The sequence below is a fragment of the Dysidea avara genome, chromosome 12 (assembly GCF_963678975.1).
Source record: "Dysidea avara chromosome 12, odDysAvar1.4, whole genome shotgun sequence".
NCBI lineage: Eukaryota > Metazoa > Porifera > Demospongiae > Dictyoceratida > Dysideidae > Dysidea > Dysidea avara.
In genome coordinates this window covers 22,303,576-22,331,499 of record NC_089283.1, presented here as the reverse complement: position 1 = coordinate 22,331,499, position 27,924 = coordinate 22,303,576, and the positions used below count along the sequence as shown (strand labels likewise).

Sequence of the window (27,924 nt, the reverse complement as noted above, 5' to 3'; positions counted from 1 at the left end):
GTGTGGCTAAATGGAATGCAGCTCCGAGTGATTGTATTCTAATATTTCCGCGATCATTGTTTCGATCTTTCTACCCGCTCACAAGCAACTGTTGATGCACACATCAGGTAAAATAATATGTGTTGTTGCGTTAAGTGTGTTTATTTAATATTTCGTCTTTCACACTTCACTACTTTTTTCCTTTCACGTACTGGTGAATGTTTACAAAATGCATGACTTATTACAATCTTGGTGTAGGCTCTTGTAATATTTGAAACGCTCGAATTGAAATGGCTTCTAATCCATCTGATCAACAACCAAACGTACAAGATGTGACGTTTAATATACCAATGGCTGGAAACAGAGGACGTCCTGTTGCCAGGATCAGAATTGTCCCGTTTAATAGTCAGTCAGCTGCCCAGCAAGCCAAAGCTGAAAGAGAGGAAAAGGAGAAATTGTTACGACAGCAACAGGCAGGTATGGCTATAGATTGTACCATACAAACACAAGTCATGTTTTCTGAATTTCCAGCTATGTTAGAAAAAAGGAAGAAAGAGATCTGTGAGCAACTATATGTTAGCAAACCAGAGGTGAGTGTATAGTATTGAGATAGGTGTAATGTTTGTCTCTTTGGCCACCTTTTCCCTTATAACTTGCTTTGTGGAAGGAACTGAGGATTCTGTACCAAATCTTATGATATACTGTAAATGGGCAAAGTTTTACAGTTAAGGTTTACCGAGACTATTCACAGTGAAAGTATTGTAGTAAAGAGCTATATAGTACACTTGATTTAGTGGGAAAAGTTTTTCGATTTGCTTTGAAACCGCAAAAACGTGAAACTTTTGCCTAGCAAAGCTTCCCCCGTTTATGGTATTGATAACAATTGATTTTCTTTTGTCTAAAAGTTTTGAAGGCTCCCTTAGTAATATAAGAATTGTAATTATGTTATTGGATTATTGATATGGTCTACCTACACAGGTGGAAACAGGTTGAAAATGCTATGATGCAATTATGTCAAGCAAATGCTGCAATACACTGGCCTACCCAAATTCCGGTGAAGTTCATGGAATGTGATCCAGATTCCTCAAACCTTTCTGCATGGGCACTTGTACTAAAGTTTTTTTTGTACCCAAAAATACTTTTTATCAGCCAAATACCAGACAATGACTGGCCAGGGGCCAAATTGATTGGTTGATTGATCTTACTTTATCCTCGTACTATTTGGGACAGTAGTTACAAAAATGTTATCTCTATCTCATCTTTAAATGGTATCTTGTACACAGGTGAAGGGAGATGGCTACTCAGTGCGTGTTAGTTGGCAACACGTGGAGCTCACTAGTAACCAGTATAGTAAGAAGCTGAAGAGCAGTGATAACTTACAGGACCTGCTACCCAGTGATGTTAAGGTGGTCTACTCTGTTAAGATGACTGCTAAGGACAAAACCATCACAACAGTGTATAGGTGAGTGGATATCTTGTAGTAACCAGTTTTTACTTTTTAAAGATAATATACTAAAGTTTTATTGTTCTGCAAGGGTCACCTTTATTATCATTACTGTATGGCAGGTAATTTTCGAAGGTCTTTTTTCAGATATTTCAGCGGCTTTTTTCTTTGAACATAAATTCCCAGTGCATGCTGTTTTTCGAAAGTAACTTTCCTTCACATGATCACACGTGGATACACAATCACTTGTGTTTTAGTTTGGTAATAGGTCAGTAGCCAGTAAATAGCTGATCCAGAATTTCCATTTTTAGAATTGGTAGCATCTGTTTGTCAGGCGCAGCTGCCCGTTTGCTATCAGGAGGGTCTTGTGACTATATAGAATTATATGCCTGTCAAAGTGAAATGTAATTGGTGAGAGAAACGTGGTTTTGGAGAATTAGATTCCATCATTATTGTTATGCAATGGCGGATTCAGGATGGGGCTAGCAAAGGGGCAGCGGTGCCAGACTAGCCATCTGCTGCAATTCTAGTGTAGGCATAATCGAACCGGTGGCTGATTAGAATTTGCTCCTCTCAAGATTCCACCAGTGTTTTCTCCTTTGTTTAAAGATAAGGATTATTAAATCAGTTGTTGGCAAGCATGTACCTTGTAATTTGTGACAGTTTATTTGAAATCCACTCAGACTTGAAATATGCACTCTTCAAAATTTACAACCTAGATTTTGCCAAAATTTTCTGCTTCGAAAATAACTTGCTACACCGTCAATAATATCATTATTGGTAAATTAACTGAGTGGGATTTGTTACCAAACAAAAGTATTCATCCATATTGGCCACCTGCATATCAGTCCAAATCCTGGGGTAGGAGGGATTTTTTTTCCTTTCTTTACCTATTTTCTGTTTCATCTTATTTTAGCTACTGTAGGTTAAGTAATGTTTAAGTCTATAGTTCCAGTTTGTTAGGTTAGGTAATCCAAAGGCTGCAGCACATGTTGCTGTCAGACCTTCAGTGCTGGTCACTGTAAAGCTCTAAGGGTGACTTTCTTTGGAGAGTTCTTCTTGAGGACTTATCCACTTCAGCTTTCAGTCATCATGTTGTCAAATACAATCTGTTTCTAGGACAGTGAGCTGGGAATAGTGCACTAGTTTTGTCTAGCTGAAATTTCAGATACGTGTTCAACTGTGTTATATGTTTTCTGTTTAGTGTCTAATTTCCCATGCTAGGGTATGGAAAAATGTACATTTTGTTCCTCACATGGAAAGTATGAATAAAACATGTTGAATTATTACTTGTTGGTATTATAGTATGTATTCGTTGAACTGGATCCTCTAAAAACATTTAGTAACTCATGGATGCAGTTACACACGATCTTGAAATTTGGCACCGCTTGACCTGTTAAATTTTTTTTTGGTTCAAATGCCTGACACAATATTTACAGCCAATCATACATTATTACCTATGGGGAAGCCATAAAGTATAGTATCCATTAGAACCCTTTACTTATCTTGTAATGGAGCCAAACCACACATGTCTGTTGTTGACACTTTTGCTGTCATCACTAATCATCTGGTTGGCTGAAATGTTAATTCTCTTGAGATTTTTAGCTGTTTTTCAGGATCCAGCTCAACTTGTACATACTATAGTTGTTATATAATGTTCAGTACCAGCTAATCAGCTAAATGTCTTATCAGTGTACACATCACAGGTACAATGGCATCATGTACAGTATGGTACTCAATACACATCATTGGGACTGTACTATTATAACAGCCTACTACATTGGCTTTGCCCACATGCACTTCCACTAGTGTTGCGCCGATATGAGATTTTGCCGATATTCTGATAACCGATATTGGATAATATTTTCAAACCGATAAATGTAGCCGATCTGATATAGTACAACATGTCTATTTTGTAGTAATGTTTACTAGTGAAGGACCACTTTAGCTTGTTTACAGTGGCAGTATTGCTACAACAACAGCTGACATTGCATTGAAGCAGTATTAACAACATTATAATACAGGAAAATGCAGCTCATTACATTTGTAGACATCAATTGGTGCACATGAACTTGTGTTTCTAAATAAATTCACATATCTGTTAGGGCTGAGCGATACTGTCATTTTAGTATCACGATCGATACTAAAGCCACTATTCACGATACTGAATAGTTCACGATACTTACAAATAAGTCAATCATAGCTGGTGCTACATTGCTCAGCATTCCTGCAGGAAGTCCTTATAGGTGATAACAAACTAGCCACTATCATCCTTGTTTACAGTAACAGTTATTGTAACTCATGCTTTGAGGTTGTTATGGTGTTCACACCTCTCTGCAGGGGAAACCAGATGGGTGGACTTTATCATTTCCAAGGATTCTTAGCCTAGTACTGCATAACAAATGGATTTTTAATGACAGTAATGTACAGGCATGGTATCACGATAGTTAATAACAAAATATCACGATATTGATACTTTCAAAATATCGCGATATATCGCTAAAACGGTAGTATCGCTCAGCCCTAATATCTGTATCTGCTGCTTTTTTCATCCTGGTGCCGATCTGATACTGATATATAAAAAACACAGCCGATATATGGTTTTTCCGATAACCGATCCGATTATTGGAGCAACACTAACTCCCACTACACAGGATACACTAACACTATATACATATTTTGAATTGGATAGCCCAGGATATTGCTGTGTGCTATAGGTGCTAAGTACACCTGCTTCATCTGCCTCAGTCAGGAATCTAGCTGCTGCATCTCTTACTATAGGACATATCAAGCAGCCTGACTGCGCTCATGTCCTGGGTTGCCAAGTGTGTTAATATAAGTGCATGAGCATGCATAGTTAAGTCAGGGTTTGACAATGTTAGGATAAAAACAAGGCATGCTTAAGGCGGATTCAACATCTGAGACAGAATTCAGGATTCACACCAGTAATTCCAAGTAGCAACTGTTGCAAGTAGTGATCATGTGCACACGTGCAATGGCATTGCATATTATCAAGAGTAAATAATGGAATTTACCCTTGATATTATCAATTGTGGGTTCTAATTCATTTAATCCCAGAATTCCTTGTCTGTTAACCTTATTTACACTGGTAAATTGTGCATTGAAGGTGTCCATGGGAACAGGTAGACCATGGGATATAGGTCTGTCAGTATGCATGTAATTCTCTGTAGTGAATGAACAACTGACTAAGAATGGTAACACATATAATGTGCTTGCCACACAGGAGCTCTGATATTGTTGGATCAGCAGTGACAATATAGTAGTAGTATATTTGTTTTCATTTACGTACACAGCAATGTTTTTAAACTCCAACATTGTAGGGACTTTGGCGAATTTATAATGTAATTGCATTTTGGTAATTTTGAAAATATGTTATATACTAAAGCAGGTTGTTGAAACATTAGTTTGTCGAAGCACTCTAGTGCTTTCACTCCATACTGGCACAAGTGAAGTGTTATTATTTGTGTAATGTACTCCATAGTGGACCAGATGATAATTGTGTTGTGGAGGATCTCAAGCCAGGTGGAGAGTACTCCTTCAGGTAATTAGTTATATTGTACCGTACACAAGGAAATTTTGACAAAAAAGTTTGACGAATTTGACGAATCGAATTAATTCGTCAAATTTAAATTCGTCAAATGTTTATAAGCGCCCTTAAAAGTACAGGTTTTGCCTACAATTTCTTGATTTTCATCAACATTTTATTCGTCAAATCTGCTGAAGTCTGAATTCGTCAAATTTTTCTTACGTTAAAATTTTCTTGCGTATGGTATAGTTTGTAAGTGTGACATATATCTTGTGCGTGTAGTGTCACAGCTAGTGCTGGAGAGTTTACTTCCCTGGAATCTTCTCCAGGTAAATGGCATGTGTGTGTATGTGCGCGCACGTGTGTGTGTGCTATGCATACATGTGTACATGTGTTTGCGCATGCACGCGTGTGTGTGTTTGTCTGTCTGTCTGTGTATAAGTGTGTGTCTGTGCGTGTACTCATCTGTCCTACATTGGTGTTTGTTTGTTTTTTTATTTTATTTTTATTTTTACTGTACTAACTTATCACATTTTAGCAGCTCATTATTCACTGCCGGCTGAGGCACCATCCACTTCTCCAGCTCCTAAGATTGCAGCCAAGAGCAAATCATCAGTTACCATCCGATGGAATGTAAGCTGTGACCAACCTTGTGAACTCCATGTTATTCCTACCCCAGGCACCGAATGACAATGGATCTCCAATTATTGAGTACTGCCTGGAATGGAACTTGGTAAGATATAGACTCATCATTTGATCAATTTTCTCTGCAAGACTTGTATTGTAGCTAATGGCTTGCTATGAAAGGCTTTGTGAAAATGACTTTGAGGACTTGCCTGCTATGCAAAAATAGAGCAGCATGTGTCTTAGAAGTGAAGTTTATACTCATAGTACCTAGAAGGAGAAATAGCAGAATAGAAACACTAGGTTTTCTACTGTACTAGTTTCTACTACTATAACATGCTGTACATTCTTAACTATACAGTCAATATATAGCTAGACTCTTGGGGTGACTCATTTGCTGTCATTACTAGGAGTCAGATTATGAGCAGCTGTACTGTGGCAAGGAGAAGCAGTTCAGAGTACAACACAAATTCACTCCTGGATCACTGACCAAATTTAGAGTTAAGGCTAGAAATGAGGTTGGATGGAGGTGAGTATGGTGAAGATTATTTGGAGCCAAATAAAGAAAAATTGTTGTAGTGAATAACCAGTTGTTTTGCGCTAAGTGTTGACTGTGAATGTTAATCTCATCCAGTGTGTGAAGTAGTGAAATTATTAACTTTTACACCCCATTCACACTACTCTCTAACCTGGGTAGAGCACGGCATGGCTTGAAACAAATTACAGTGTGAATCAATCGAGCCGTGCCGAACCGGGTCCAGCACAGCGTGACAAGGAGAGGTGGGCTGGCACGGGTTGGCCCCGAGTTGGCTTGGGATAGCGTACAGTGTGAACTTGCTTCTGTTGGCCACACAGCGAGTATATTCCATGTTCTAAGACTGTTCTTCAAAATGCTGTGACATACCGTAGTCTAGTAAACTTTGTGACAATTACGCTCAAACGAAGCGTTGATAATCCTGGAGAAAGGAGCATCCACTAGTTTAAACATTTTGTCTCTAACATTGTACGGCTTATTTCAGCTGATTCTATACTTCCTCGCTACAATTCTAGTGCCTTTTTATTAAGCGCCTAAATAGTCAAAAGCCCTTGCGCTTGTCTTAGCTAACTATTATTTGGCACTCGCACTATCGAGCTTGTGTCAGATGCAGTAGTGTGAACAAGTGCCAACCCGAGTTCAATAACCCGAATTGAAAACACTCTGGCTAACCCCAGGATAGTGTGAACAGGGTGTAATTCTGCCATATATGGAATTTTGTGAAGCTCACATGGCATATTCTTGTGCAAGCAGAAAGGTAATTTTAACAACTTTTGTTAAGAAAATTGCCTGCCAAGTAAAATACTTATGCCAAATCAATTTTATGTTTCACGAATCCAGCAGGTCAGTTTTTGTAAATCTAGAATAGAAAATGGTGGTTATACGATTCATTTAAAAGTAGTGCTAAGATGGCTTTACACTAGTGTGCAAGTAGTCACAAACGAACTAAGACAAAATTAGACCAAGATACTCTCCAATAGAGCAGTCATTACTTCTCTGTTAACAACGGGTAATTTATAGACTATTTTAATAACTGATTGACTAAGTCACTAATGGAGGGTAAAAGTTGTGAAACATACTATTAATTTGCTAAGGTGTTCGGAACCTTTATGAAAGACACTTTTCTGACCCCTCCCTCTTCGCAAAACATACTTTATAAAAATGTTGATCCACATGTACTGTGTATATACATGTAAATCAGATACAGATGTAGTCATCCATTCAAGGATTTGTAAATGCATGCACATTTTAAAATCTATGTACCCAAGTCACAATTCCCTTGTAGTACATACGCTGTTCCACTATTCATATGTAACTTCAGCACAATCTTGTATTGTTGTTCTTCTCTTCCTGTTACAGTCAATTAAGTGACCATGTGACATACACATGTTCTGCTGCACCACCTGAAGCCCCACCCACCCTGGAGTGCATTGATCCTGGAGTGGATCATGTGACCATCAGGTGGAGCTCACCTGATAATAATGGAGGTAATGAAAAGTGGACATTGGGCTCTGGTCCAATTTTACCATACAATGGAACCTTGGTTATCTTTTGGTGAACTGAGTGTATTAAAATAATGAGTGCTCTATTAGAGTAGTTTAAAATTACATAATTTTATTGTTGCGTAAAATTTTAAATACATCGTTTTAAGGTGACTTTGCAAACAGCGTCAGAGTTTTATTTTCAGTTAGCTGACATGTAGAAAATTCCTGTAGTAGAACAACTAGGCCGTTGGGACTTACTTACACTAGGAAGTGGGTGCATTAGATCACCATATGATTCTCAATGGGGAACTTCAAAATTGGCTGGCTTAGAGAGATGACGTTTCTTTGTAGGTTGCCACTAGGAATACATCAAATTACATAGAGTTGCAGATCATTGTTTTGTTGTTTTCTAGTTTCCTAAGAAGTTTCATTTGTTCAGATGTTTGTGAGTCACTTTTGTTATTGTTGTAGCACTGATCACCAGTTATAAACTAGAAATGGATGATGTGGATGCTGTGAGTGTTGATATTGTAGCTTGTTTATTGTTGTATTGTTGCACTTTGCATGTGTCACACCACACTAAGTACTAGTACAAGCATAAGGCAATGTTATATATGTATGTATGTATTTATACACACACACACACACACACACACACACACACACACACACACACACACACACACACACACACACACACACACACACACACACACACACACACACACACCTCTTGACCTCTTGATGCTGCCCACTGAAGTTGAGTTCAGTGATTGCGGGGTCCTAAGTAAGGACCAGTGACAAACTGTTTTCCACCAAAGTGATGATGTCATGTCAGATGTCCTTGGCAGTGGAACTGTTGACCACAGAAACAGTTATAAATAATTCCTTGCTGGAGAGAGTTTTCAGCACAGGTGTTCTGCCTCCTTGATTGTGCCACTTCACTTACTTGAGCACTGTGTAATTTAGTCCACTCAGTCATACTTCAATACTGATGGCCTTCAGGTCAGACAGCACTCCATCGTTTCTTGGCCACTTCCTCTGCAGTTCTCAAAACTGTAGCTGCTTAAACAGTCTATCATCACTCATATGACCAAGGTGACCAAGCCAACGAAGGCGCCTCTCCATAATAAAATCAGCAATCGACCACTGCATACCAAACACCTCTGATTAGTTGTAGTACACTCCCTCTACTGCTGGTATCGAGACACACCCAAAATAGTGCGGACACAACAGTTATAAAAGGTGGTAAATTGTCTTACATCAGGAGCATTTATTGCCCAAGTTTCTGCACCATAAACTAAAACAGACAACACAACATCCTTATACACATTTCTTTTGGTAGACACAGAAAAAGTCCTATTCATAAAAATAGCATCACACAAGCTACCAAATGCCTTAGAGGGTTTCGCATTTCTACATAGCACCTCTCTAGTGACCTCTCCGTCATTACACAGACATGATCCCAGGTAAGTAAACTCAGTCACCATTTCTATTTCATGTCCTTCCATACTCAGTGGAGCAACATCATCAATACCAGCCCCCATAGCCATACCCTTGGTTTTGGAAAGTCAACCCAAACTGACTTGCCCCTACAGCAAAGCTCTTTCCAGCAGATTCAAAAGCAGATCGGGATGCAACATACAGTGCAAGATCATTTGCAAACTGCAATTCAGTAACTTGGATCTTTTGCAACCTAGACTTAACTAACATTGCGGTCTCCTACCAGCCTCCTTCCATGTTTGTACAAGCCTCCTTCTATGTTTGTACAACTCCAGTACTCTCAGCCATCTCTCCACCATAGCATTAAAATAGATGTTAAAAAGTGTGGGGGCTACCATGCATCCTTGCCTCAGGCCATTCTTGACTTCAAATCCACTAGAAACATCAGCACCTACCCGAACTCCTACATACATTCCCTCGTGAAAGGACCTGTTTACACTTAACATCTTACAGAGCACACCACACTTCTCAAGGATTATCCCTAGGTACAGAGTTCTATGCCTTCTTCAAATCAACAAACAGCAAAAACAGGTGATCACCATGCTCCTGGGTCTTCTCCATCAGTTGTCTTGCAACAAATATCATATCAGTACATCCTCTACCTTTATGGAAGCCACACTGAGAATCTGGGAGCAGTCCCTTGGCAATCATCTGCAGACGTTTCTGGACAATCCTTGCGAAGACTTTCCCCAAAACAGCAAGCAACTAATGCCACACCAATTATCACATGATTGACCTTCCTTTGGTACTGGTACTATAAGTACATCCCTCCATGCATTAAAAACTCCAAACATCCTTCATTAATGCAAGCAGCTTATCTCACAGAACACAACCACTAAACAAAATCAACTCTGGCAAAATACCAGACAGACCGCCTTCCTTCAGCTCCTCCATGGTAGGAGGATCATCAGAGTGAAGCAGTGGTGGCAGGGTAGGCATAGCAGCAATAACATCCTCATCATAAATACTCTGAAATTCTTTAAATGATGATCTATGACTTCCTCTGGTCCCTTAACCACTTTGCCATCAGCCTTCAAAACCACAGCAGTCTGTACTGGTCTGTGACCTGAGTGAGCCTCCTGCAACCTACGCATGCTACCCCACCTAACCTGCCCATTTCTTCTAGCTGTCTCACCTTTAGCAGCCACATTATTGACCCAATCCTCCTTACCCATCTTCTGTAACTTCCTGAAGGTTCTCTTATGTGATCTTGTAGAAACTTTTGATAAGCATCGGGCTTCAGCTGGGATTAACCCATTCTGGGCTTGAACGATAGCTCTTTCCAGTATAATCTTTAGTTGAAACTACAATGCAAGACTGCTATTCCTTCTAGTTATCCTCAGCACAAGTCACAGAGGAGAACTTCCCATCACACAACTTCCCCTCCAAAGATGCCACATACTCATCCACCGTGCCTGGCCTTGAAAACGTATGCACAGCAAATGGTACAGGACACTTCTGTACACCGACAGACTGGGAAAGTGATACCCATACTCTGACCCTTACCATATGATGATCAGTCCAGCAACTAGCTCCTTGCATTACTTACACATCCATACAACAGTTCCTCTGGCTGGTCCTCATAATAACAAATTCAATCATTTGACAAATTCTAGTTGCTGGGTGTATCTATGTACCATAATGTCTCTTCTTAAAAAAACTGTTCATAACAGAGAGTTGAAGCAAATATTCACCAGCCAAATTACGTACTCCAATGCCATGTTTACTAAACACACCAGATCATACTTCATCATCGTCATCATATACACCAACATGTGCATTGAAGTCACCCAGTTGAGGAACAATCCTGCAACTCTTCAAGGAATGATGACTTCACACTTGGAGGAAGGAGCCTTTGCAGTTGGTGCATGTGCATAACGTATTGTTAAAAATTATGTTTTATGTTGTTGCATCTCATACAAACCCCTAGCCCAATCAATCTGGAGCTGACTGCCTTCCACACCTCACTTGTAGCTCGGGATTCAAAATAATTCCTACACCTTCCTTCCTGACTACAGCAGTACCATATTGTGGTACCGACCTTCCAGAATGTAACATGATCAGCAGCAGGCCACACATCAGAACCAAACCATTTCATCTCCCGAACTCCATTCACAGAAACTATACCTCTTGCTGTCCCACCAACAAATTAAATTTTCAATCACTAGGAGGACCATTCCTCTGATTAATACGAACGTCGTCTGAAATTTCAGTCAAAGATTGAACATTCCATAAACATTAACTCATTCCCTGTACATGTTAAAAAGCTTGTCACTCACCGGTACAAAAACAAGAGATTGCAAGCCCAAGAAAGGTAATACCACAAATGATATCTGAAACATGCTTACACATGACGCCAAATGTGGATAATTGGCTTTCCCAGTGTCTAACTCCAGCCCAGAGGTCGCCATGTAGAGGCGCCAACTAACGTAGTGTCAAAAAAGACTGATCACACACATACATGCACTCACTACACGTACGTACCAACCATACAAAGACACCAGAGGAGTGTACTTCACATCCTGAAGTGTTTATGTGTCTTGCATACAGTTTGTAATTAATGCCAAGGCCACTTATTGTTAATTATATGTTTCAGGAAGTTATCCCAAACCAATGCAGGTGGGTAACTCATTATTGACTGTTTTAAGAGTTAGCTGAATGCTCTATTAGAGTATTTTGATCTGTTTTTGATCACTATCCTGCTGACACTGAGGTGGGTCTGCAATTCATCTTCCTCTATGCCTACCTATGTAACATAAAATTAGCAATAAATAAGTGGTCAGCAATAAAAAAAAATGAGCGAATTTCTAATACATGTGCAAACTTTGTCTGGAAACACTTGCCCCTACCATAAGCTCAACCACTTCAACATAATGCTTACCTTCGTAGAACTTCAATAGCCTTGCTTTTACGTTTGCTCACATGGGTGGGTACATACAGACATTTGTGCACACACAATTTTCCCAAAACAATTACAGGTTAAATCCATGGATGGCCATATCTCAATACAGATTAGCTGTGCAGAACCGGGCACGTGCTGGCCAATAGCCAGCTGAGGGGCACACGTCTGCTTCTAAAATATTAAAGTGTGTGGGCTGCTAGCAACACATGTAGATATGTTACAACTGCATGTATTGTTATTGTGATCGATCATCACAACCAAAGACTAGTAAGGTATTCAACATGTACACTCTTAGTTGTATCTGTTGCACATCTTTAAAGTGGGGCATGTGGCAATATAAGCCTTTTCTTCCAGTGTGTGGCAAGGACAAATGAGAGATACAAGAAAATTTGGTGTGGTTAGTTTAGGCACCACAATAGAGGAACGTTACATGTGCTATGTATTTTATGAGTTCAACTAATGCTAATACTGGTTTCCTAATGTTCTGGATAGAAGTCACTACCACACTCATATCTATCAAGTTGTATGTATCTGTCAAGTTGTATGATAACATTGTATTGGGATTAAAATTATATACTTTTAGTATGTCTTACAAGATTTACAATGAAATAATACATACTTCATGGCAAAGCATTTCAAAGGCATCACAGCATTAAAGTACAGCTACATATACATAGTACTGTCATTAACATGAAGAAAGTGGTTTCCAAATATCCAAGTAGTCAACAACATTATCTGGTAGTGAGTATGGTGCATTGTAGTAATCCTGTACTTTACCACATCCCCAAATGGTCCCATCTAGTCGAGTTAATGCCACTGGTTTACCAATGATGTCACTTATTGGGATTGATGAAGTAAGCCCGTAAGTATGTAATTCTTGTTTTCCCTTCAAGCAGCCAATCTTTGGACCGAGCTCACCTGCTGGAAATTGATCACAGGTTCTGGGGTTAGCTACAGTACCTTTTCTTCCAAGTACATCTCCAAGGTTAGTACAAGTGTTAAGGTCAGGATTATCACCATCATAGACAATGAGGTTAGCTGCATCTCCATTAAGTTTTATTATGTGTGTGCGATAATAAATTGGATGAAACTGCGTTAACTGAGAGAAGACAACATCAACAGATACAGCAGGCTGAGTACTCAAGTTACGAAAGTTAATAATAGCTCCAGAAGGATGTTGTTCCTCCAATTGGACACACTCCATTGTGAGATTGCTTAATGGTGCTAAAATTCTGAGAACTGTCTGGTTCAAAGTGCTAAAAGGAACTAGTCCCAATTGATTGTCAGTACAGAAAGCTCTCATATGTCTATTGACCACAGAGAGTGTCCCACACTTGGCTGTGAGGTCACCCAAGGGACAGGTATGATGATATGATTGTGAACATATATCTTCTCCTATTATTCGTCGACCTAAAACAGGATGTAATCTGTCACACATGTTTTCTGGGTCAGCATAACCATGTTGTATTTGCCATCCATGCATATTTGTATTGGGTGGTCCAGCATCAGTACGCTCCAAGTTCATAAAAATAAGTGTCCTTTCATTTTTAGTGTAGTCAAAGTAATCATACCGAGGTAATATTATTAATACATCTCCACTCAAGACATGTGAAAACCGTCCACGCAATACTCGAGATTGTGTAGGCACTTCAATATTGGAGCATGCCAAGTTACTATCATCACCATCAAACCTTCTGACCACTATACTACGTCCAACAACACTTCTTGGTCCATAAATTGGGAGGTTGTAATCTCTACCAAAGTTAATGAAGCCATCAGTGCTATTAAAACCACCATGCCTGGTTACTAAATCCCCAATGGCGCAATGCAAATGATTAGCTTGACAACGTTCAGAGTAATTGAATGTCCCTAGATTGCCATCAGGATCATAAATGTCACCAAGATCATCACAAGGCTTTAGTGCATCATGATTTGTTGGATACTCTAAAATATATAGCCCATAAGAAACCCCTGGTACATCTTGCAATCCTTCAAACTGAGCAGACAGTTTACTGTGGTCACTAGAGCGTTGTTGTGCCATAAACACATTACCAAGTATCCCACTGTTATCAATGTGTGATACTGCTCGTTCTTTACCACCATTAACTCCACGTGGATGATCACCTTTAGAAATACATGCACATGTATGACAGGCATGTATCTAGAACCCCTCAGTACCCATTACAGCTACAATTGATTCCTCCTATACCTCCACTGCTCACAAAGACATCAGTAACACCTAGTGGTTGGGAATTGGCAATGCCGAACAACAAAACTGTAATCAACAAAATTATCTTCATGTGTCACTCCTGCTCCAGCAGCAAACTCAACAATAAATAGGTCTACCTGCACCTATACTGTACTAACAGCCCTTCAATTAGTGAGCACCTAATAGAATAAAGGCAACCATAGAATAGTTTGTGGGTAGGTTATCATAGCTGTGGTATTGGTACGGTGTCAATCACATTACAAATTGGCTTACATACTGAGAACCCCAGCAAAGTATAGAGGAAACCTTATCTGGATTAAGCAAAAAGGGGTCTTCCACACACATCTAATTCTATGAAATTGGGAGACCATAACATATAAACCTGAAATTTCTCCATCCATCCATTAAGCTATGTTGGTACTCACTACTGACCAAATTTCAAATCAATAGCTTTTTCCAATCTTAAGTTATTAATTGGAAGATCCGTTATTAATTGGAAGATCCCTTTTCGCAAATCTGGTCACATATATACACTGTTCACAATATCATCTACCCTTACTACAGGGTTATGGATTTCGTGTGATCTACCAAGGAGAAGAACTACACTACACTTGCTCCAAGCTGCAGAGGAAGTCATCCTACAAGTTCAGGGTATGACATCATCACAACTCACATTACATGGTACATACCAGGACATGTCATTTGCAGGTTTGTGCTGTCAACAGTGCAGGGGTAGGGGCATACAGTGCAGCCACTGAGTGTGTCACACTACCTGACACACCTGGGTGCCCTCTCAACGTTGGTTTGAAGGAGAAAGTAACTTCAACATCATTACATATACAGTGGGGTAAGTGGGGAACTCCCTTGGGAAATACCCGTGAGTTTTAATATGATGTAATTTCTATAGAGCCTCCAAAAGATGATGGGGGTTCACCTATTACTAGTTATAGACTGGAAATCAGTACTGACTCAGGTAAGTTGTTTGTCATTCAATTGTATTCATGTGTGTAGTAGGTATACAGCTACAATGTGTGTCCCTGCATACCAAAAAAGCAGAAAATTTGATAGGAAAATATTATAAAATATTTGGTGGATTGAATAACATGTCTATCTGATTTGATGGTTCCCTCTTGCTCGCAGGGGCCCACATTAGGGAATTTCAGATGGCAATAATGACATCTCATGAAAGTCCAAGTGATAGTCATGGCAGCTCAAGCGATAGCTTCCAAGTTGAGCTTCAAGCATTATAGCTGCATCCTAGGCTGAGGTTACCACGAGTACAAAATAATGTAGCTACAGTAGCTATCTGGGATACATCAGTAGGAGAGTAACTTGGTAGGAGAATGCCTTGCAGGTGCTTTGGCTTGTATACATAAAATCTGAAAGGTATATAGATTGGCTGCAGCTGTGGGACCATGCTCAGTAGCTCCAATTTTGGCTAGATTTTTGTCAGAATAAACTGCATAGGTTAACTTGGATTTCTCCATGTTTTCAATCTCTTTAGCCATCCAGATAATTGGTGGATTTAAATTTGACAATTTCAGTAAAATTTTGCCAAACGCCAAATTTAATTCTGTCAGATTTTCTGCTTATACAGTAGCTAGCAATTTCCATATATAGTTAACTGGCGTTATTGTTTGAGATCACATATTTTATCTTGAATAAACTCATCAAGGCTGATCCTTGAAAACTACTGTGCTAAAAATTAGGTTTGTAATTATTTGTTGCTCATCCAACAATCCTCATGTTAGGTAGATTTGTTTTTATTAAACTAGCAATTTTCTTAGCTAGCTGCATTCAGCCTCCAATAATTGACGAACTTTATTAGTAAAATGGTAACACAGGTGGGGATAAGAAGCTAATAATTTTGTGTGGGTATTTTGTTCTCAGACCTAAAAAATATATAATTATAATTCCATATGAAATACTTTATTCACATACTTACTATACTTGCTGTAGGTGGTGTATTTAGGGAGGGTTACCATGGTGAGGCATGTTCGTGTGAAATCAAGAAGTTATCCCCCGGGACATCTTGTGTGATCAGAGTGTGTGCCATCACAGCTGGAGGAGCAGGACAGGTTAGGGCAGTCAATAACTTCTATTATACATCACTTGTGTTTCAGTGGAGTGCAGTGGCTACATTCAATACTCGTTCTGTCTGTCCGAGTGCTACAGCAAAGCCAAGGGTAAAAGGAAAGCCAAAGCAAGAATCGTTAACTCTTTGTTGGGGTATGCTATATATGTACAATTACAGAATTTTACTTAAGCTCAGTAATGTTTTTGTGTGAGTGCAGATTTTTACGTTGTCCTAAAATTAAAGTTTTATATACACTGTACATTTAGTTAGCAATAGTCATTGGATAAAAATAAGTTTTGCCATTTAGTTTTAGTTAGCAGCAGTCTTCAGACAAATAGCAATAGTTAATATGAATTTTAGTGGTAGTTTTTGTGCCGACTCAGTTATGTAGATTACAGTCTTTGTCTTTGCACTAAATTTGTTTATACAAAATTAGTTAAGTTTTGGTCATCGTACTAAGGACACTGACATTATCAAAACACTTCAATAACACTAGCTTCCAAGCTAGCATCATTGAAGTGCATAACTCCAGAGAGTATGTGTTAGAGGTTGACCACAAACCTTAGTGTCAAGGTTCTTTGCCAGAAAAAGACTCCAAGCATAAACTCTGCTACCATTTCTAAGTTTTAGTTAGGAGCCATCTCATGTTTCACAGATGTGATGGGTCAGTGTTTTTGCAAAACTAAGAATACAAAACCTCATGTGATCTCTTAAAAAGAGTGCTAATATGGCTATAGATTCCTGAATAGTGCATAAACAGCCATGGGTGTAGTGGCAAAAGAGAAGGAAATGGAGTTCCTCCATGTTTTAAGGTTGAGATACTCTAATAATGCAGTCACATGATATACTCTAATACACCACTGTAAATGATCATTTTCCCTGACTTTCTGGGTCACTACTGAAGGGTAATTACAGTGTCTGTTTCACACAGATCCACCCCAGTACAACGGAGGATCACTGATCATGTTTTACACTGTCCTCAAGAAACAATCAGGTGATTACATAATGCCGTCTAATCATGTGATCCATGTGTGGGTGTGTCATAGCACAATGGGTGCCAGTTGGTGTGGTCACATCAAAGGATATACAGGATAATGCTCCTAGCAATGATAAGAGTGAAAACTATTCTTTCACCGTCACCAAACTATCACCTGGATATAGTTACACATTTACCATCACCTGTAAGAATAGTACTGGGGTGAGTGACCAGTTATTGGACTGGTTGGGAAATTTTTGTCTATATTTTAACATGGGGGTTCCCCAAAGTTGCAACAAACATGACTGAAAATGTTGACCTTAGTGTGACAATGTTATGCTGTGTCTTTAAGAACTTTTGAGAAACTCATCTATTTTAAAATTCAGTCACTTTTCAGACTCAAGTTTCTTGAGCTTATTAAACAGGCACTTGAATAGGCAGGCAATTTTTTTTATCAGGTAGCTAAATAAACAAGTCACTATATAAATACATTTGGGATTTTGCATTGTAACCTGCTTTCACCGACCATTTCAGACTAGTCCCATGTCAGAGCCGGTCACCATAGTTACAGCAGCATCTCCACCAGATGCCCCTCCCTTGCCATTTGTCATCAGTCACAGCCCAACAGGTGCTGCCGTCAGATGGGAGGTGTGTCCCTTTGTTGTCATGATTTACTCTGTAATGATACTATCACCATAGCAACCGGTTGATAATGGTGACAAAATAGTCAGTTACAATATCAAGTGGTCGGAGGATGAGGATGACATGTCACCCCAGGTGAGTGATGTTATAAGAAATGTCATGTGATGTCATACGATGCGGTATAGACTGCTGCTGTCACTGGTGGATGTACTTATGTGATCAAGGGACTGAGCCCTGCCACCACTTATGGATGCTGTGTACAGGTGTGTGTCTGTAGTGTAGTGTAGTGTGTTAGTCTTGTTTGTGTCTGTACATTATGTGTCCATCTGTCTGTGTGTAATATGTGTCCATCTGTATGTGTGTAGAGTGTGTGGCAATGTGTATAGTATGTACAAGTGGAGCTGGGTCCTGAAAAATTGTAAGTGGATTTTTTCTCAAGAGAATTAACATTTCAGCCAACCAGATGATTAGTGGTGACAGTAAAATAGCCAACAACAGACATGTGTGGCTTGTGATTTGGCTCCATTACAAGCTTGGGAAATGGTCGTAATAAACATAGCACTTTTATGGCTTCTATACTTCTATGGCTTTCCCATAGGAAATGTATGGTGAAAAATTTAGGTTAATTATAAAGATGAAATATTTTTTAGCAGGTCAAGCAGTGCTACAAATGAGCCAAGTTTCAAGATCGTGTGTAATTGTATCCATGAGTTGCTAAATGTTTTTGAGGATCCAGCTCAATGCATGCATGCTATAGTATATGTAGTGTGTATGTTTAGTACATGTCACTTGGTGTATGTATCTCATGCACATTCAATCTCACTGTTCCTGTTCACAGGCGGTCAATGGTATTGGCAATAGTGGCTGGAGCCCATGGTCATCCTTCATTACACTACCATCCTCCCCCAGTGTCATACAACACTGCAAAGTTGTGAGTTCTCACCAAATTGTAAACTACTCTGAAATGTGTTGTCACATAAATTCTTGCTCATTTAGTGTTAGGAAATAGGGCAAGCACATACAACCTCAACACAACACTGTTTATACAAAACAAATTACGAGTAAAATTATTGTTAACTGTTCTGTTAAGGACACAGAAAGGTACACACACTGAAGGCCATGCTAGAGTGTAGGCCCAGAAGTTACAAATACAAATGCTCCTGTATATCTGCTTTGTATGTTATGTCCATCTTGTATGCAAGCCCAGAGTTTCTGTTTGGACTAAGTTCTTTAATAGTTGCACAGTTTAAAGGGTAATGTAGAAACACGGGTCTTAACATTTGACACATTCCTAATGTGCAAACTGTTTAGCAATGTATAAATTCCTAACACTTTGCCATACATAATGTGCTTTTTTGTGTGTACAATTAAAGACTTGTTGATGTTTTGTCAGGAGTTTTATCTGTTACTAATTTGTAAGAGATGTTTGTGTGGTGTTTTATAGTTGTCCAAATCATACTCCACTCTGGTCGTGTACTGGACAAGACCACACAGCAACGGCTCACCAATAACAGCCTATCATATTGAACTAAATGGCACTAGGATACGAACTGTTACTGGTCAACTAACAGAAGCTACATTAAAGGACTTATCTCCAATGACTGACTATAAGTTAGTACACACAAGAGTTAAAATGTGTGTCATGTACGTATTCTCCTCTTCAAAGGATTAGGGTTCAATCTGAGAACAAGATTGGTGTGGGACCATTCAGGTATAGTGAGTGTGTTGTGTTGATGTAATATAGCTTATTATGTACAAATTTTTGAGGGATGTAATTTTGTGGACTCTGTAGTTGCTTGGCTATCTGCAATATTTTCCTCCTCGAAAATTAATAACAGTCAAGATTGACTTTATGCTGTGTATAACATGCAGAGAAATGAGTGGTCCTCAGACAATTACGTACTGTACTTTGAAAATTTTGTATGTATACAGTATATTTCTTAATATTATGTTTTACTTTAAATGTACAGTGTATGTATGAGACAATGTGTGTACTGTGTAGTCACTACAGTAGGTGTATGTAGTGTACACATCTGTGGGCTTGCACATGAGTATGTATGTGTGTATGTGAGTACATGTGAGCCGACATTATAGTGTGACTAGATGTTGCCCTAATTGTTCAGTTACTATCTGGAGGGAAGATTGTCTGCAATTTTCTGTTTAGAAAAATCATGTTTGACACATCTCTTCAGTTTTCCTTTGATGTACCATCATATGGTTAGCAGGAAGGTAGCGCAATCAACAGGAGTGAATTGCATAAAGAAATGCAATAAAACCTTATTTATCTGTAGGATCACAGTTAGAGTTCTTGGCATATTCATATGTTCATATTCATATCCAAGAAACTCTTTTTTTTGGACGTGTGAAGCTTTAGCTATTATAGTCAAAGTTATTACAGAGGTCTGGGTTGATTTTATCTAAAGAGATCTATAGGTGAAAACAAGAGATTGGTTGGTAGAAGAATTCCTAAGGAAGATCTGTTGTATAAGCTGCTCCTAAAAGTGCAGACTTAAATAGAAAGTGTCTTTAATGTTAATAATCATGTAATTTATTGCCCAGACTAGGTAGGTAGTTTTTGTGTTTCTAATCTTAGTAACATTTTCTAATCTTAGAAATGTTGATTGTTGGATATCAATTTGACAATTTGAACTACAATAACAATGAAACTGAATATGCTAATATTTGATGTGTTTCATTGATGTTAGCATTTAATAGTCATTTGTGTTATTATGTGTACAAAAGATGATGTTTGGGACCTACTTTGACATGGTCGTGAAGTACACCTTAGTTATGTTTTGGAAATGCTTGATACCACAATGAAGTAGTCACTAAATACTGTTTCTATATATGCGTACATGCATACTTTTGCTTGACCATATACCGTATATCAATTAAATTTGGCGGTGAACTGAATTGGCGATTTGTCAATAAACCGCCAAATTTAAATTTCATCAATATTATTTTCAAACTTTGGGTCAAGCAGTTGTTAAAGTAGGTTTTGGACAAACCTTCATGGATACTGCTGAAACTGGTAAATCAGTGTGGTTCCACACATGCAAATGGGTATGGCTTACTAACTAGACTAGAACTCGTACTCGATTAGTGGGCGTGGCTCCACGTAAGCTTGCAGGCAGCAGCAGACATGAATTCGTGTGTAGCCATTGATAAAAGGGCAAATATGCCAGCAAATAATCCTGAAAGTGGGTGTTGGAGCACAGCATCTAAAGAAATTGGAGCACAGATATTCGAGTACAGTAGGCATCTATGGAAGCAGGACCCGAATATTCTTTAAAGCGAGTCAGTGCAGCATCGTACTTACACTATTCACCAATTTTTCTGTGAGAGCATTTCGCCAAATTAAAATTTCGCCAACTGCATTTTTATAGCAAATCACCAAATATTAGTTTCACCAATATTTGTTGTCTTATGGTAATTGATAACATGTTGTTATATGATAGCTCAATGGTGACAGTTACCACTCTGCCACTACCACCAGCTCCACCCACTTTGCAACTGCAGGCAGCCAATCAAAACAGTCTAAAGCTGTCCTGGCAAAGGAAGCAGGATAAGGGATTCATGTACACATTGGAAACAAGGAACTCAAGAGGAAAGTTAGTTCTGTACTTTACCACTATAATTGCACAATGTATACATTTTACATAACTGGTTAATCTTAGGCTTACAATTAAAGCAGGAGTGTCCTGGAGTACCTTACTGACCGTATTTATGACACATATTGAATCAATGATATAGTGTTCTTTACAAAAAAAATGCACACACAAGAGGTGTGTGTAATTCAAGAAGTATCCTTACTTGTAGGGCTTATGTTTATTTGGGACTTGTGTAATTGTGGTCATGGAGGTCCATTAATTCAGCGTTGTCCTTAAGGGAGTTTGGTGTAGATTAATCCAAAGCCTGTTGGCGACACAGAGTGTATCATCTTTTCTCTTGGAAAAAAAGTTGTCATTTAGCTGTTCTACTATCACTACAGTTTCCAGGTGTTGTATGAAGGACCAGCTCAGAACTACAAGGTCACCAGACTGGCCCCCAACACAACTTACCAGTTTAGGATTTGTTGTGGGAATCAGTCCGGCAAGGGAGACTGGAGTGACTTGTATGACTTCAGCACCACCGAGTCCCTCCCTCAAGCTCCTAAAGGTGTTTGTGTGTGTGTGTGTGTGTGTGTGTGTGTGTGTGTGTGTGTGTGTGTGTAGTGTGTGTAGTGTGTGTAGTGTGTGTATGTGTAGTGAGTACATGTGTGTCTGTGTGAGTAGTGTGTTAAGTATTATGATTATTGTGTATCATTGACTACTAGTACATGTTTGTAGAAGTATTAGATGACATTATGTGTTGATACATCGAGGATAATTTCTCTAATCAAATCACTACAGCTATAATAATTAGGTCCAACTTGACAATCTTTGTATGAGGGTACTTGTACACAAAATAAACACAGCTATTTGCTTAGTGATAGAAAATGTTTGCCTCAAGTGACAGGGTTAGTGCAGATTGAGATGTATAGCTCACTAAACACTTCCATGTTGGACTGATACTACCTGTAGTTCATAATGCCACTACACAAAGGGTAGTTATTATCTACAAGTATACAGAATAAATACAGCTATTTGCAGTAGCAGGCATTTGTTGTTTTAGATAAACACAAGCAAAATAAAGCTCAGTTTTCTTGCTCACAACAGTATATCAATGGTGAAATAGTGTATGGTCTTAAAAAACCTCAACCCTCCTCTAATGTCGATCCATACAGTGTTCATATTGTAGTTGCCACTAACACGATATTCTGCACAGCTTTTCAGTTTTAGTTACAGAAAATTGTTTGGCTTGTAGTTGTGGTGGTTTAAAATGGTCCAACTGTATTCTATGAACATGGCACCTAATTTTTATTGTCGAATATGTAACTCAGCTTTCCCCATTGCTTGGTCCTAAACACAGTAATACACTGTATGTTTGTGCCTTTTGTGAAAATAGAATTTTTAATTAAAAGTGTAGTTGTGAATTTTGTGTTTTCTTCCTACCACAGGTTTCATGGTCACCAGGGCAACCCATGATAGTTTGACATTTACATGGGAGGCAGCACCAGGGTCAGCAGGAACTATCAACACTTATGAACTACAAACTCGACTGGTCAATACTGAAAGAGAGTTTACACAGGTGAGCTGTAGTTAAATAAAAAATATTTACTGAACTTAATTCTGGGGGGATCGGGTTTCTGATAACTTCTAACATTTGATCCAATGAATGACACTGTGTTAGTAAAACTGTGACTTTTTAAACATGTATTGAAAAGTGCACATACCACTTCAGATGTTGTAACCCAGGGTTCAGGTTTATGTAGGGAACATCAAGTTCCACCCATGTGCTTTTTAAATTGCCTTATGTAGGCATATAAGGGTCCATTGATGACTTATACAGTGGAACATCTTCCTGGAAATAGTGTAGTGGAAGCTCGGGTTAGAGCAGTCAAGTTGTCAGGGCAAGGTGTTGGCAAGAGGGATAACTTGTTCAGCTCATTCGTTGAGGTGAAACACAGAACATTACAAGAGACCAGCCAACCAACCACACAAGATGAAGAAATTACTGAATGTTTAGAAGATGAAGTAGTGAAGAAAAAATTCTTTACTTTGACAACTAACCAATATTCCTTCATTGCGGTTTTGTTGATCATCTCAATAACAGTGTTCCTCACCATCACCATTGGTAACCTGGTAACATAAACACTAACAGCATTGGAGACACCTGTAGAACATGTAATCTGATTGAAATAAAATTTCAATACAATGAACTGTTAATTATGGACTTTGTATCATCATTATAATCTTTTACAAATATATATACAAAGCACAGACCATGAAACACTTACAATAAAAAACACAATTAGAGGAATAAATTGATTAGGTATTCAAGATTACTAAAATGTAGGTTTATTAGTGAGGGAGTGTAGTACAATTATACAAAAATAGTTGGCAGGTATGAATAATAAAGTGATTAAAATATTTGATATTATATCAGAAGTCTTTAAATGGTTCTAATTCGGGCTCCGTCACGGGCGGTGTACATAGCCAACCATCTTCTGGATATTTATCAAAGTTACAAGTGTCTCCAGGGTGTCTCACTTGAGGGATAATTGGGGGCTAAAGGGAACAACCTAAAAGCATAATATGGGAATTAACAACAAACCTTCAGTGTTCTTTGGAATGCTGCATCCCAGTCTAAACACTTGAACCACTTGTGTGTTTTGACATCATCAATCCCTTTCTGAAAGCAAGAAGGACATGATTATAGAACCAAATCAACATTTATCTCTGCCAGCATACCCGCATGCAGCCCAGTCGCTCTGTAGTGTCATGTATTAACAGTCTCTGCACTATATCCCTGCAAAGTATGCAGCACAAATCAACATGTTGTGACCTCATTGAAAACTTATTATACTGACTTTGCTGGGGATTCCACATGTTGAGGAAAATCTGGTCTATCACTGAGAATTTTTTCATAGATATGAAGAGGATGCTCATCAAAAAAGGGAGGATAGCTAAATATTACATGTATTATCATTGATACTAATATTTACAATACATTGTAGGCTTGTTGCTTACCCAACCAACATTTCAAATATTAGTATCCCGAGTGCCCACCAGTCCACAGCCTTGCCATGCCCTCTGCCTTGAATGATCTCTGGTGCTAGGTATTCAGGTGTGCCACACAATGTGTATGTCAAATTCCTAGATAAAAGACAAATGCTTTCATCAGATATACTGCAATAAAATACACACTTTCACAAACACACATGCACACACACTTTCTGAACAGAGGGTAGGTAGTACAATGAAACCCCTCTATTTTGGATGCCTTCAGACCATGCTAGGTGTCTTGATTCCAGGGGTCTAAATGTGTGTACACTAAAACAAAGGCAAGTGTCCTCATTATCAAGGTGTCCTGGTTTCAGGGGTGTACACTTTTACAAATGGGACCATGGACAAGTGCCTTGGTTAAAAGTGTCAGGGTGTCCTATTTGAGAGGCTCCACTGTACATGGCTTTTAAGTGTTGCTAAAAGTTCTATATAAACACAACAGCAATAGTAGTAACAGTGTTTACTGCAGCTCTGCTTCTTGCAGTGTGTGAAAAGCTGAGAAAATCAGGCATTTACAATGCTGTAAAGCTAACATGCAGTGACCTATTCAACCTATTATTTAGCAGTTTTGAATACTATTGAGGACCATATGGAGCACCAAATAAACTCAATTTGAGTAAATAATTTTATGTAGCATATTAATTGCATCTATGCAGGTCAATATGTCAGTCGGAAAAGCTTGATCAGCAAAGTAAAGTGCAGTATCACATTTGTCCTATGAAAAGTTTGCTTAAAATAACCACATTGGTATAAGGGTTAGATTAATGTGCATGGAATTTATGTGTGAGTGTTTGTCACATGTGAGCATACAGTGTTGTGCATGTACATGTAGATATGACTAACCGTTTATCTTCAAGCCGTTTCGAGAATCTGAAGTCAGTGATTCTGATGTGTCCATCTCTGTCAATTAGGATATTTTCAGGTTTAAGATCACGATAGATTATGTTTAAACTATGTAGATAGTCTAATGCCATTACGATCTCTGAACTATAAAATACTGCCATATCATTTGTAAACCTTTGTGCTACTCTTAAGTAAGCAAACAACTCTCCACCAATTACAAAATCCAGCAACATGTACAAAAATCTGTTATCGTGATGCGTCCAATTTCTAAATGTTACAAAACAAATGCAAACACATTTAAGCAGATGGTTGAACTTACAGGTTTACAATAAATGGATGCGAGATATGAGATAGGATCTCCTTTTCACTGTTAACATGTTGTACTTGCTGCAGTTTAATTACCTCTGAGATGCTCATAACTTTCAGAGCATAGAACTTGCTCGTGGGGTTATCTCGGACAACCATCACTCTGTCAAATGTACCTGTGCCTGCAAAACAACAATAAACTGTAGCTAAGCTTCCAGTGGTAAAACGTATGTACTGAGTTTTGTTCAGGATACAGTAAAAAAAACAGCCTTTAATTGAACATGGGAGCTTCGTTCATGCTTTATAAACCACTTGTGCCTCGACTTGTGCATAGAAGTAGTCGAGGGCGTAGCTGAAGTCATGAATGATACGCTAAAAAAAGGTGCCATCTGTGACGCAAACATCATTAGTTATTACCTATTGTGGCCATGATCTCCAGTTGCTTTAGAGAGTAGTTGCGCGCCGGCTTGGTTACCTTAGCCGGAAGAATAGGTGAGGCGTCCAGCGAGACTTGGCCTAGGTTATGTGCCAACTCGTTGGTCATAGAGCTCATATCACTAGACGATGAAGGACCGCCATACGCCATAATCAAACCAATTTACACTTTATGAAGTCTTTATTTAGAAATTAAATGTTCCGGGAAATGTTTTGCCAAATATGCACATTTAAAACAAAACAAAAAAAATATATACATATATGCATATTTTATTCCGTACGAGTATGGGACATTCCGTACACGTAAATAATAAACGTAGACTATTTGGGATTCCCCCAGGGGTGGTACATGACGTCATGATAATGGTTGACGTGTGCGTAGTACTGTACACTTTTACCATAGGGTATGGTTCTAGTAACCGCGAAAGTTAGCGCTGGATTGATTCACTGAGTACAAGGCCACTGTTTAATGATTTTTTTGTCTGCATGTATTTTCACTGCCACACGTAGCTATTTCCCCATTAGCTATTTAAGATTTAAGTTAACCATTAATGAAATACTGAGCGAGATGTGCAGTTCAGTTTTAAAGATTGCTGTAGTCGTACAGGAGTAGTTACCTCGTGCATTATATTGTAGAATGTAGCCAACGTGAACTGAAGATTTGTGTAGTGAACACTCTGAGTCCCAGGGGCGGAGGAAGTAGTTGATATGAGGGGGGGGGGGTTGGGCTGACCCAGACTTAGTCTCTGGTTTGGTGGTATGGTGAGACCAAAAAAAAAAAAAAAAGTCGCAACCACTAACAATAGCTGCCCACCTCACCAGCTACGCATCCATAGCTGATAAACTACATAAAAATCCTTACATAGCTCGCTACACATGCACTGCTCTAATACTGTAACTACTTTAGGCCACTCCAAGTCATACCTTAGTTTCTGGTCACTCCCAAGCCTACAAATGGATGCGGGCGGGCGGATGATCAGGACTTCAGGACTATAGACTCTACTGTGACAATATACTGTATGGTATTATTATTTGCTCAATTTAGCAAATTCATGTTGATTTTGTTTATAGTCAAACTTAACCAACAACATAAGTAGTTGTGCTTCGGCAAAAAATGCACTAGGAAAGTTGTTGATGGATCATGGCTAGCTATACACTGATGTATAGCATTTAAGTATATTTATTTATTTATTTATTTAGAATATATACTATAGGAAATGTTTTGCTCATGTAGCTACTTATGCTTTCCAAGTGAAATAAATGTCTCATTAGCTATGTCAGGAAAATATTACTATGACTTATAGCTAAGTTGTTCAAATGATCATGATCCAAAATGAAATTTAACTTCTATTTCCACATCAGAAATTCTTCATTCAAATGTGAAGTCTTAGCCCACTAGCTATGTGTTTCCAGCCTTCTATTCAGTAACCTTGAGAAAAGTAACTGTCAAAGTTTTGAGTCATTGAGTGCTCCAGACTAGTGTTTTTTAGTGATCATCTGGGAATGTTTAAACTATAAGGGTTTCTACTTGCCAATCTAATTTTAGTTATGGAAAAGTTTAAGTTTAAATGTTGCCGGCTTTCCATACCCCTGCAGTGTTCAGTGATAAGGAATTTGAAGTTACTAGACTAATCATTAGAGGACTACATTTGAATTATAACGTTAAAGCTATGGCCCATCTGCATGGACTAGTAGTTAATGCTACTGAAATTATTTGGTTACAGAAGCATTAGTAACAGTTATAATCTGAACAGCTATATAATCAAGGACA

At 38.6% G+C, this 27,924-nt stretch overlaps 3 protein-coding genes across 4 annotated transcripts; 1 reads left to right on the top strand and 2 right to left on the bottom strand.

The window, feature by feature from the left end:
- Window positions 1-21: 21 nt before the first annotated feature.
- LOC136240590 (fibronectin type-III domain-containing protein 3A-like) lies at window positions 22-23,793 on the top strand. 2 transcript variants are annotated; one of them, XM_066031600.1, is made up of 28 exons: window positions 22-107; window positions 238-456; window positions 511-569; window positions 1,263-1,441; window positions 4,926-4,985; window positions 5,253-5,299; window positions 5,512-5,603; window positions 5,650-5,703; window positions 6,005-6,123; window positions 7,489-7,616; window positions 8,085-8,128; window positions 14,792-14,878; window positions 14,936-15,074; window positions 15,135-15,200; window positions 16,187-16,305; window positions 16,351-16,456; window positions 17,236-17,298; window positions 17,351-17,502; window positions 17,815-17,928; window positions 17,980-18,057; window positions 18,108-18,185; window positions 18,761-18,853; window positions 19,367-19,533; window positions 19,589-19,633; window positions 21,381-21,533; window positions 21,914-22,080; window positions 22,961-23,091; window positions 23,322-23,793. In XM_066031600.1, the coding sequence occupies exons 2-28, from the start codon at window positions 270-272 to the stop codon at window positions 23,652-23,654; spliced, it is 3,060 nt and encodes a 1,019-aa protein (XP_065887672.1). In that variant the 5' UTR covers window positions 22-107; window positions 238-269; the 3' UTR covers window positions 23,655-23,793. The 2 variants fall into 2 exon arrangements, with proteins under 2 accessions (XP_065887672.1, XP_065887671.1); XM_066031599.1 differs by having other exon boundaries at window positions 5,509-5,603.
- On the bottom strand, window positions 12,556-14,420 carry LOC136240597 (uncharacterized). The gene is made up of 2 exons (XM_066031608.1): window positions 14,228-14,420; window positions 12,556-14,142 (listed from the first exon to the last, which is right to left on the bottom strand). The coding sequence occupies exons 1-2, from the start codon at window positions 14,316-14,318 to the stop codon at window positions 12,704-12,706; spliced, it is 1,530 nt and encodes a 509-aa protein (XP_065887680.1). The 5' UTR covers window positions 14,319-14,420; the 3' UTR covers window positions 12,556-12,703.
- LOC136240604 (cAMP-dependent protein kinase catalytic subunit PRKX-like) lies at window positions 22,958-26,394 on the bottom strand. Its single transcript, XM_066031616.1, has 8 exons — window positions 26,136-26,394; window positions 25,732-25,900; window positions 25,413-25,679; window positions 24,534-24,659; window positions 24,374-24,469; window positions 24,255-24,312; window positions 24,118-24,195; window positions 22,958-24,071 (listed from the first exon to the last, which is right to left on the bottom strand). Exons 1-8 carry the CDS (start codon window positions 26,302-26,304, stop codon window positions 23,946-23,948), a joined length of 1,089 nt encoding a protein of 362 aa, XP_065887688.1. The 5' UTR covers window positions 26,305-26,394; the 3' UTR covers window positions 22,958-23,945.
- Between the last annotated feature and the right edge of the window lie 1,530 nt (window positions 26,395-27,924).